Consider the following 12,727-nt stretch of genomic DNA (forward strand, 5'->3'; position numbering starts at 1 on the left):
TTTGGACTAGGTTGTATTCACGTATGTGTGTGTGTGTGTGTGTGAATATGGTGTGTAAAGATATACTACATATGTTCATGTGTCTTTGGGGACATGCTCATGTGCTTGGTTTCGTTTTAGTGTGCCTGTGTGTACGTGAGAGTGCTTATGCTTGTGATTGTTTGCTTGTGTATGTCTGTGCATGTGTTTGCGTGTCTGTGCATATGTGTGTGTGCACGCATGTGTGTGTGAGAGAAAGATAGAGAGAGAGAGAGAGAGAGAGAGAGCGAGAGATAACAGCCTGTGAATGTACTGGGGCCGGTCTTAGTGACATCACTATTTGGGAGGACCTAAGTGGCCAGGAAAGTCAATTAGAGTTAAACTGAGTTTACCAGCTGGACACTTTGTATAGCATAGAAAAAAAGCAACAAAAAAAGTGTGTGTGGATGTGTGTGTATGGGAGAGAGAGAGAAAAAGAGAGAGAGAGGAAAAGGGGAGGAGATACAAAAGGGAGGAACTGAGAGGAGAGGAAGGGAGAGACACATAGTAAGGAGGTTTAGGAACAAGAGGGAGTTGTTGCCGGTGATACAGCACAGACAGACAGACAGACAGACACAACTCATTTTCCTCTTGCAGCTTCCATGCACGGCGGCGGTGCCAGTGTGTTTTAAACAGGCAGGGGTGGAAGTGCAGGCGACAGAGAAAGGGAGTTGCCTACTAGCAGAGGTCAGGCAAGCAGGCAGGCAGAGGGGGAAGCCGGTGGATGTTTTTTAAGAGTTTGCTTATCTGACACTGACAACAGGATGAGAAGCTGAGCGAGGGAGCAGAGAGGAGAGAGAAACATGGAGCGAGCAGCATTACCTACAGTCCATTTACATAGGAGACATAGTAGAGACAGGCACTGGCTGCCCTGAGAGAGGTGAATAGAGAGAAGGCAAGAAAGAGAAAGAGATAAATAGTCCACTTTGTCCATTCTGTTCCAAAGGAGCGGGAGTGAGAGCCGAGGGATCGTAACACTGGAGCTCAAGGATAAACCATGGACTCTGCATACATCCCACCACACCTGGACGTAAGTACTACATCCCTATGCCTCTCACACACACACACAGTCACATACACACTCACGCACACACACGTCTGTCTGTCAAGCTACGGGCCACAGGAACTGCGCTGCTGAAACCATTAGTCACTCTGGGGAAAAAATGCACACACACACACTCATGCACATGCATACACCGCTGGCACACTGTGTTGCTCAATCAAAATCTTGTCCGGTAAGCAACTTGTCTGAGAATAATGTGCCCATTATGAGTTCAAAGAGCATAATGTAACTCACCACCGCCGCAGCACACATAGTCTGAATCGGCCCTCAGTGTTAACACTCAGCAGCTTTAATGTGAAAAGCAGAGGTGTGTTTTTGTTCTGTATTTCACATTGGTTTAGCTGTCAGACACACAACGAGAGCAGTCTCTGAGCTTTCCGTAGTCACGGGTTAGATATGTCAGTATTTCCACTGATGCTTTTGCAGTGTTACGCCTCAGCAGGGCCTCCTGTTAACCATAATGCACTTGTGACACAGAGACCTCCGGGCATCCCTGGCTTAGACGAAAGAGGAGACTCTGAGGTAAAAAGGGAGCATGAGGATGAAAGAGATAAGCTGTAACTACATGGCGACCTGTTGATGCTCAGCTCAAAAGCTCACACAAAAGACTGAGACTGAAGCCAAAAAATAGTGTGTGAGTGTGTGTAGATGTGTGTAGATGTGATACCTGATCAGTCAGGTAGAGCAGATTGCAATTATGTTGCTTAGTCAGGAAAGTACCAGAATGACTAAAATGAACCAGTCTCTGTGTGTGTGTGTGTGTGTGTGTGTGTGTGTGTCTAAATCTATTTCCAACTGCTCTCATATATTTATAACCTAGCTTCTCCACAGTTATACATCTTGGCGTGAGTTTCTGCGTACGTGTTAGTGCTCACTCTGCCTGGCAGTTAGTAGGTGTTTAAACCTTGTACTGTTCTTAGCATGGTCACATGTATGCATGTGTGTGTCTGTGAATGTGCAGCAGCAACGGACGTTTGACATCTGGGTCATTAGACAGCTAATCGGTCCAGCTGGGATGAATTAAAGTGCTGTTCTAATAGAGTTCCAATAAAACCACACAGCAGCCTACCTGGAATATTGTTCTAATGATTTCATCTGTTACGCCACAACTCCACTCACAACTGTTTTGGACATTTTTCACCCCACCCCCATTATACATTAACTCCACGGCTCAAACTTGTGAATTAATGACTAGTTATGCACAGGGAATATTGTGCAGTCATAACCCCACAGATTATACAGACTGGTGTGTGCATGCTCAGTTTATATGCTACAGTCTAAGGGCCGCTGTGGAAAAAGAGCGGCAGTGAACACAGATGTATCCTCAGAAGTGTTCTCAGGTGTGTATGTGTACACTGTACATCATATTTTGGCTCCTGAGGCTGTCCAACATGACATATTTCCAAGCATTTGAGTAAGCTCAGAGCGAGAAAATGAACCCCGTGGCATGTACGCCGCACGTATCATGTTCTGAAAGAATGAGACGGCAGCGCAGAAAAATGAGAGCTGGAAGGGGGGAGAGAGAAATCAGGGAGAGCGAGAGGAGGAATTTGGGAAAAGAAACACGGGAAGAACAACAGGAAGGGAAAGTTGAGGGACCAGGCGTAACATGAAGACAGCAGGCGGTGGATAAATCAGCCGGCTGCAGTGACACTCCGGCCCTCTGGCCCGGCAACAGTCCGCCACGCTCTTCCGCAAAAACACCATTCATTTAAGGGCCTAGGAAAAAAGAGCAACATTTATGGGGGAGAGGGAAAGGGAGAGAGGGAGATAGGGAATGAGAAGGTGATGCAGACAGGCACAAAAACACGCAGTGTGTGATAGCGAAGATGACAAAGCAAAAGGGCAAAGTTCAAGGAATGCAAAGAGGAAGGAGGAAGGGGAAAGGGAGCAGGGTTTGAAATAAACAGATAAAAAGAGAGAAACACGACAAAAGACACCGGGGGTCAGAGGTTTTAATCAGCGAGTTCAGAGAGACACGGGGCAGGCCCGCGACGACAGCCGTCTGCCGCGCGCCAGGGTCACGCTACTGTCTGCTCGGGAGGTCAGGTCACATCTAATATGTCTAATAGACTGAGGTGTGGGCATGCGCACAGGGAAAAGAGGCAAAAACACCGCTGCTGAGCCTCAGCCCTTTATCTCACCTTACCCCCCCAATGTTTCATTAGTTCTTCTGTTCATGCCAGATTCATGACACAGAGAGAAAGAATTTTTTTTTTTAAAAGTCAGAGATGAAAGGAGGAACTGTGGGGGTGCAATCATAAAAATGTCAGTTTTTCTGGAATGAGTCGACATCAGGGTGGGTGGCGCCCTGATGCACATGACACATAAAGATGCTAAATTAGGCCTGGATCCTCTTTGCCCGGTTAAAATTAGATAGAACCAGTCATAACACAGACACCCAGGGAGAGAAGAGAGGCTGTATGTATGTCAAAGTGATGTAGGGCAAGCTGGCCTCCATTTCTTGCTTTCTTCATCTGTGTTCCTCTGCCTGGCAGAAGCTGAGACACACCTTCCTGTGTGACAGATGAACCTTTGAACCTCAGAGTCACCTGGGTGGGTTTGTAGGTGAGGAAAGTACTGGGGAGAGGTGGTGTTGTTGTCCTTAATCTGCTTTACAAGCCTCTTCGGAATATGGGAGAGGCCGTCCAGCAGAGTGTCTAATCTGTAATTGTCCTCTGCTGCATTGCCTCAGGTGAAACAGCCCTGGGTGGGGCCGCAAGAGTTTAATGGACAGCTAGCAACAATCCCACGCTTGGAGGTGGCTTATTTTCCCAGGGCTGCCCTTTGAACTGCACAACAACATGAAGAACACACATACACACAGTTGCACATGCACAAAAACATACACGCCTTCACACCTGTGACCTGCTTTTAACCCTTTTTCTGGCAGTGTGGTAAGATAAGCAGTCATTACAGTGTCATTATGTGTTCACTCAGTCATAAACACCTCTGTTATCACGCTGTAGAGGGCCTAACCAATTCTCTGTCCCATAGAGAGACGAGATAAAGAGATAGAGAAGGGAGATATGTGTGAGCTCGGACAAGGAAAGAGATAATTGCAAACTTAGAGTGACTGACAGGAATCAAGATGTGCTTATTTTTGAGGATAGAAATTGTATACCTGTCCTGTTCAACAGAACAACATTTTTTACATTTTTCTTTTTTACGCTTCCCTATTTCATAGAAGTTCATTTAATTTGCAGCTCAGATTGTCTTATCCCTGACTGGTCAACAGGTTCAACTTCTTTGCTCTGACCTTTTTACACCTCACCTCAACCTCTTCAGGTCAAGAGGGCTCTTAACTTGCTGGTTTCTAATTACTGGCTCAGTCATTAACACCTGCATTACAGAGGTGCAGGGTGTTAGCCAGGTCACATAATTGCGTGACCCTTGTCTGTGGCCATGTTCCCGCACTGAGAACAGTCATGGTGGGAGACACACTGATCACTTGTTTTTAAGTGAAAGATGAAAGAGGGTCAACTGTCTTATCTCAGTAAGGTTTAGCCAAGGGAGCAATGTTGTGGCATCTGTGGGGTTGTGGTCAGTGTTTAGGATGCAGGCTGGGACAGAATGAATATTATTAGGCCTTCGATAATCTGCATGGAGTGAAATCCGTAACAAAATCCTACACACACAGGTGCAAATAATCCCCTCACTGAGAGCACCCACAGAAAGGATTTTTAGGTAACTAGCAGAGGTTAAAATGAGCAAACCACAAAAGTTGCATCTGAGAGATAAATGTTTTCTGAGTTTTTTTATTTCCAGCAATAAAATAGGCCTCTATTTTTTTTTTGAAATGAAAAGATTTTAAATGAAAAGATTTTGGTCTTCTTCACTTACTCAGACAAAGTCTGAATGTTTTAACACTCAGTGTCTGATGATTTGAAAAGAATGACAGAAGGAAAAAAAACTGGTTATCTGTCACTGACATACCTCTACAACTCCATTACATGTCACTAGAGTCCACAGCCTTTGATTAATGCTGGATGTCTTTCATACACAGCACTGTGATCCCTTTCATACGCAACCACACAGCATGATTAAATTACAGATAGAGACGGGTTAATTACTCCTGCTCCTAGGTGTCCTAGGAGATATATGGGCCTTGGGGGTAAGAAGCTTGCCATAAATTAACAGAGAAAAAAACAAAGTAGCACTGTTTCTACAGCCAGGAGTAACAAGCAAACAACTTCATATGGATATGTGGACAGTAAATTTCTTGAACATATGCCACATGAAGGCTGAAGACTAATGAGAAACTAGTGTGTCCAGGAAGGAGAAGACATAAGCATGATATACAGAGTCCTGGAGCATCTTGTAGGAGCTATCTCTTTTGCAGATTTCTCAACCACTTTATATTGTGTCATTATATCATATGATTTACATTGTTCCTGTATAAAGCATATATGTGCACAAACACGTAAATTCAAAATGCCTAAATTTAAAGGACAGAAAAGTACTGTACAATCTCCCTTCACAAGTTTATCTTTTTGTGGTCCGCCCTTTCTTCTATTTTCCACCACACCTGTCCCACCATCATCTCTCCTCACCTCCTTATCTGCCCTCCAGGTCCACCATGTTCCCTGCTAACCTCCTGCTCCTCATGGTCCTGCTGCTACCTCAAGCCTCGTCTGGTCGCCAGGGTGGAGACACCAGCGAGATCGACCATGGCAGGGTGTCCCCCACGCCTTCCTCCTTGACGCTCCCACCAGCCAGCTCCGTCCTGGAGCCCAGTCTGGCTCAGACCATCCAGAGTCTCCTCCTGAACCGGCTGGGCCTGCAGTCGCAGCCCGACCCTCGGCCTGGAGTGCCGGTGCCCCGGTACCTCCTGGATCTTTATCGCTTCCACCAGCAGCAGTACCACCTAGTGGAGGACCCTTCGTTTAGCTTCCCCAGCAAGCACATCCAGCAGGCCAACACTGTACGGAGCTTTCACCACAATGGTGAGCCCACTGACACATCATGACGCCATGCTGTCAACCTGTTTAACTTATATAATCAAAATATTCGGATCACGGTTGTTTGAGTTTGACCTTTGAACTGTTGTTTCAGGGAAACTGTTTATGCACTCCGTTGAATTCTTTTATCAGCCACAGATGAAGTATAAAGATCTTTTTTATGACAGTAGCAGATGTTTCTTCTGACTCACCATTTAACAACATAAATGCTAAGTAAGATCCAATCCTCTTAGATAAGACAGGTTGTCACAATCCCCACGTCTTTCAAAAGACATGTGAGAGCGTACTTAGATATATCTCACACTGAACTCTGCACTGCACTTTTGATCGTGGCTGGATTAACCTGTTACGAGGCCTGAGGGCAAACATTTGCTGTTGGGCCCCAAAGTCCTGGGGTCTTTAGGGAGCACAGAGGGAGTTCACAACAGATGCCCTCAATAAGACATGGCCGCAACATTAGCTAATAATGCAGAGGTTGATATTACTTGATATATACTTTAGTAGTGGAAATTCCTTAACAAATTTACAATTAATCAAAATACCAAAAACTAACACATGCAGTCAACATGAGACTTTTGGGGACAGAAGGTCTTGAGGGAGTTGCTAGGTTTTCCTAGTAATCCAGCCTTGATTCTGATGCAATAAATACAGCTCACAAATATAAAAATACAAAAGCAATACAACTATATATGCCTATTGCACAAAGCCTGGGCCAGGACCATGTATTATTTTGTTAAGTTTAAAGTAACAACACATCTCGGAACAAATTAATGCTTGTAGTTATTCAGTTCACTTTGGAAACATGATTGTGTCTCATGCAGGGTAAAACTTGGAACTCACAGTGTCTACTGATCTTGGAAGACAGTTTGGCAATTTTCTTGTTTTTGAAGAAAGTTCTGCTAAATTGCAAATTTGAGTAACATAGCCTGCATTTGTTTGTGTCATGCATCGTCAGTCAAATGAGTTTGAACCACACTGAACTCCCATACTCTCTTGTCTTTCTTCATCTTTCTCATAGAGCCCCTTGGAGACAGTCCCATAGCAGACCATCATAAGAGGGTTCACATCTTCTTCAACATCTCCTCGATCCCTGAGGATGAGAGGGTGCTCTCTGCTGAGCTCCGGCTCCTCCACAGTGACAGAGCATCCCTGGGCCCCGGGCCCCACAGACTAAACCTATACCTCTCTGAGCACCACGAGGATCCGGAGCCCAACCTGCTGGAGACAAGGTTACTCACCACTGACCTCCAAAGTCATAAAGACAGTGGTTTCTGGGAGGTTTTTAGCCTCAGTGCAGAGCTCTTCCATAAGGCCCTTGCTGGGAGTGGCAGCCTGGGCTTCCTCCTGGAGGTCACACCTGAGAACAGCACCACCTCGCCCCCTGACCAAAGCTTCTCCTCTGCTGCCAATGAGGAGGAGGCAGAGAAACACAAAGAGGGACACCTGAGGGTATGCAGGTCTGTGGGTCAGGATGAGCACAGCTGGGCCCAGGAGAGACCCCTCTTGGTGACTTACAGTCATGACGGGCGCGGAGAGCCATTAGTCAAACATGGCAGGAGGACCTCAGGTGGCAGCCAGAGGATGAGAGGGAGAAAAGTGACAAAAGAAAGGGCAAGGAGCAGCAGCAAGGGCCGCAATAGGGACCAAGACTGGGTGAAGGCCAAAAAAACAGTTTATACAGTTCCAGGTTGGGGGGGTGATAAAGGTGGGGTAGGCTGGAGCGAACGTGGAAGGGTGAAAAGAAATGGTGGCCGTGCTGCGAAAACTGAAGCGCCTCTCTCGCAACAGATGCCGCCGCCATCCTCTGTACGTAGATTTCAACGACGTGGGCTGGCACAAGTGGATCATTGCACCCAGCGGCTACGATGCCTTCTTCTGCCTGGGGGAGTGCCGCTTCCCTCTGGCTGACCACATGAACTCCTCTAGCCACGCCATGGTGCAGACTCTGGTAAACTCTGTGAATGGAGCGGTGCCCCGGGCCTGCTGCGTCCCCACCTCCCTCAGCCCCATTGCCCTGCTCTACCTGGACCCTCACGACCGAGTGGTGCTGAAGAATTACCAGGATATGGTGGTGGAGGGCTGCGGCTGCCGGTAGTGGGCGAGAGAGCTCGGCCAGAGAAACCTAGACGTGGACGGAGACGCACTGAGGGAGGGGACAGAGGCAGGAACAGGCAGATGGGACTGGAACTGGGACTATAAAAGCCAGCTGAATGCATACACACAGACTGATAGAGACAAATCTAGCAGTGTGAGAAGGATGAGTGGAGAGGAGGGAGATGGAAATGAATACAGCAGCTAAACTGTCATTATCAGGAATAAAAAAACTAGACCAAAAGAGAAAGAAAAAGAGTGAGAAAAACATAGAAGACATAATCTGCCACAGAGTAGGATAAATGATTAGACAGTAAGGCAGAGAAAGTAGTGCAAGCAGAAATATGGTCAACACAGGTAAACTGCCAGGAATTACTTTACACTTTTTCCCATTTATCGACGATGCTGCTGTGTACACCATCAACTGTTCTCTCACGCTTTAACATCAGAGAGTGTCTATTCTATATTCAAATGTTAGCCGCTCATCTCAGGCTCATGTGTTTAAAGCTATTGCAGAAGTACAGTCAGAGCAGGCAGTCGTGGATGTGCGTTCTGAAGCTCCCGAGCAGAGTTTACACAATTCTGTATCTTTCCGACGGACGTACTGACGATCAACAGCATTTGCAATACGACGATGGCACCAGCGTGGCATCTAAACTTTGTGTGACCGTGTTGTTTCTGCAGTATTTGAACCATGAAGTAGGGTGCATCTGTTTTCATGAACGCTAACATAATGGCAGACTGTCCCTTACAAGCACTCCTACATCACAAGCTATTTAAAACCACAACAATAATGCTGAGGAATTATTATGCTATTGTTTGAATGTACTACTATCACTATTATTTAAAAAAAGACAGACTTTTTTTGTACATTTCTTTTGCAGACGTGGAGAAAATCCAAGTGATGGTTTGTCTTGTGATTATACATAATTCCACTGAATGGCAATTCTAACTTAAAAAGACACATTATGTATTTAAATAGCAGCAATATGGTGTATTTAATCTTGAAAATATTTAAGATACCTGCACTCAACAAAGCATACAGAAAACTGAAAGCCTGCCATCCACATGAAGTAAGTTATGGTAGCTTTACATCCGTACAAATGTTCAGTGTATTGAATCAACAGTCTGTGTTACTTCAACGTCCCACCTTATCATTATTGCACACATTTTGGTGTTCAACACATGATAGCAGACATAAGCGGTGTCGCCTTTAAAAGCTCAACTAACAAGTCAAATGAAAGCTCTATGTATTGTAGCTACTGAAGTGTGTAACAACAGGTGTCTTTGCTAGTTGTGTCTGCATGTGTCAAGAAAAAAAAAGGAAGACTGATACTAAAACTGGGACTTCAGTGCCTTTCAAACAGGGGCTTTAAAAGTGTTCTCTGCTGAGCTTAGTAATTGTTTTTTCAGTGTTGCATTTTTCTCTCTAAATGGAAACATTTAAGCAAAAGCTTGTAAAATGTTTGACAATATACCTCTAATAAACAAAGCAAACAGCACCAATTGTCATGTGACTTTTTCTTTGCATCAACTTTTTCTCTTTTTTTGCGATGTTCGCTTTTTTTTTCCTGGGGCCTACATGCTTGATAAAAGCCTTGCATATACACATTTTTCTTCAGCCTACAGTGGATTTATTGCCATGTTCCAGAAGAAAAAAGGGAAGCCAGGGGTCCCGCAGAGAGTTCAAGATCTAAACAGGTCTGTGTTCATGATATTGTAGCTAAGGAAGTAGCCTCAAATTCTCACACTGAAACAGCTGTGAGTTTGAGCACAAGATTTAAATAAAAGGGGAAATGTCTCCTCCTCACTGCACATCCTCTCTGTATCACTTCGCTCTACCACCCGTGAGCAGCGCACACATGGTTCTGATCCCAGATGTCACATGGAGGCAGAGAACAAGAAAGACTGAGGAGATGTGTGGTGAAACGCAGGGGTCAAAGAAACTCGACAGTGTCTTTGGCCTCCACATTCCTGTGCGTTTTAGAAAAGGATTGTGACTTCTCAACCACCACCAGATGGACCAGCTCACTGCAGCTTACAGGTGAGTGAAGCCCACAGTCTAAAAGGGCGAAAGGAGAAGATTGTGATTTGATTTCACACCAAATGGAGAAGAAAGAAACGCTGTACATAACCCATTAATGTCCCACAAAGCACCTGGGATGCTAGGGGCTCCGTCAGTATCCTGAGAATCCTGAGACTTGGAATACATTGTGCTTTTCTCAGGATGTCCTTTCTTTAGGGTGGAAAAAACACACAGAAGACTCTGATCCCTCTGCATATTCTCTAAACATAACCAGTCTTAAAGGTACCCTGTGGAGATTTTTGATGCGATTAGAGCCATAGAGCACACAAGGACGCACATGCATGCATGCATACCAGCCCACCATGCACGATTCACCTCCTGCTCTTGGTTTCAAGCTGTTCCACTGATTGAAAGTTGACACTGGTGATGCACCAAGAAACACAGTAACTCACCAACAAAGAAGAAAAACACTGCTGGTTAGTTAACACGATGTAAACAGTGCAAGATCTAAAATGTTTGCAAATGCTTTATGAGGAGTGCAGATAACTTTTGTTTGTTTACAAGAAAACTCCACAGGGCACCTTTTATATTTTAATACGTACAAGTAGTTATAGATAAGTGTATGGCCATCTCAGTGAGCCGTAACTGAAACAAACCTGTGTGCTTTATGTTTGTGTGTGAAAAACAAGTGTATAGATGTAGATAAAGATGTGCACGTAAGATGTATGGTTCAGTATTTCATGTTCACAGATGGAGTCTGTCCTAGTTTAGCATCAGTACATTTCATCTCATGGGCTGTAACACATTGTGGTTCACTCACAGTGGTTGAGCGATAACCTTTGACCTTTCTCCTCCATGACCGGTGCTCACTCTTTCACCTAAACCATTCTTTATTCTATCTTTCCTGACTTATCTATCTTTCTCATCCTTCAGCATCCCCTTTGCAAATCATCACTTCAATCTCAGCCCATTTGTCAATCACCTGCCCATCTTCACACAGTTTTCTCTTGCAAATCTTTTCCTCTTTCAACCTCATCTGTAAACTCCTTCTTTTCCCAGGTGCTACATTAGAAACAGGTGTTAAACAGTCTATTTGTCCCACATGGTGAAATGAGATGAGTGATTATTGATAAGCCATGACCTGTTAGTTCATACATCCATTTTCTTTGGGATATTACCACTGATAGGAATCATATAAAAATTGCGGACGGATGTATGAAACCACAATTTCCCCATCTTCAGTCCCACCATCTTGCATTTCTCATGCATTTCAATCCTTTAAAGATACCAAATATTTTGGGCTGAAGTTTGGGGAAGTGTGTACAGAATAATGCTTAAAACAGAATATTCCACTAGAGTATTCTTATTTGAGGAAATGGAAAAATGCTGATAAAGAATATGTGTTTGTTACTGTCAGACAATGTGGAATTGGACAGTTGTTGACAATAATTAAGTGGCTTTGAAAGGGCAAATTAAAAGAAACTGAACATTAAGGGGTTTAAAGGTCTGTAGAGGTTTGCTTTGTGTTGAATTGTTTACATGATTTTTCACAATATCATGGGCACTTGTGATCAGATTTCTTCTGTTCTTACTTCTTTAGAAATGGCAGTGGTTGGCTTTTAGCTTATATCAGTTTATTGTTTCTTTGTGTTTTGGTATTATAGTACAGTGGAACAAAGAGAAACAGATAGCTCACCATATCTTGATGTCTCTCCTCATCAAGGTTGCCTCTTTCTCACATCTATTTTTGTAACACATTTTGTCCCTTCTTCCCCTCACAGGTTCTCTGGTCATCAATTGCTAAAGGTGAGGTTGTGGAGCACAAACACAGGATACGATCAGGCTTATCTTGTCAGGTGTGGAGTCTGTTTGAGGCTGGGTAGCAGCAGCCTTGACCCAGTCAGCCCTGAGGAACACCTTCCTTCAGCCCATAAATCATGCAGAGGAGCTGTGGACGGTTACTCCCTGTGACAGGGCCGCACGGACACATGGCCACACTCCTGACCAGGTGTCTGGGTTTATCTGTGATATATCCTAGATAAGCAGGGGAGAGAGCAGGAGGGAGTACAAATGCCTTGCATTACAGAGAGTTCTTCACACAAGGAGTGGACATGGTCAGAGGGGTATTACTTAATTACAACCAGAGCACTGCTACACTGTAAAACATCACACTGGAATTTAGTGGAACCAACAAATTTTTCTCCTTAAAAAAAAATTATATTTTTTTAAATGTCATCCTCAGTCTGGCATTGCAGATGACAGTAAGTACTACAGTAGCCAGGAATTTAAAACATTTACTTGTCACAGTTGTGAACCAATCATGCTGTCGTAATTCATCCAAAATTGACCCAGAACCCCAAACTGAATTCAGTTAAGCTGCAGATGATAAAATCATCATCAGTGTCAGAGTCTCACTTAAACAGCATTTTAAGCTCTGTGACTGGATGTGTTTTGCAGAAATGCACTTTGGGAGTCATAGTTAACTTACACTGGCTTATACTTTTGTCTTTACATCAAAAGAGCCAGATATTTTCTGATGCAGTCGTTAAACTTTTGTACTGATCGGAT

At 44.4% G+C, this 12,727-nt stretch overlaps 1 protein-coding gene across 1 annotated transcript; it reads left to right on the forward strand.

Annotated features, from left to right (window-relative positions):
* The first annotated feature begins 5,653 nt into the window (after positions 1-5,653).
* bmp16 (bone morphogenetic protein 16) lies at positions 5,654-9,635 on the forward strand. The gene is given in 3 exon segments (XM_018702080.1): positions 5,654-6,027; positions 7,061-7,800; positions 7,802-9,635. Coding segments are annotated over 3 exon segments (1,443 nt in total). The 5' UTR covers positions 5,654-5,660; the 3' UTR covers positions 8,138-9,635.
* Positions 9,636-12,727: the final 3,092 nt, after the last annotated feature.

This window comes from Lates calcarifer, linkage group LG21 (assembly GCF_001640805.2).
Source record: "Lates calcarifer isolate ASB-BC8 linkage group LG21, TLL_Latcal_v3, whole genome shotgun sequence".
In the NCBI taxonomy this organism is placed as follows: Eukaryota; Metazoa; Chordata; class Actinopteri; family Centropomidae; genus Lates; species Lates calcarifer.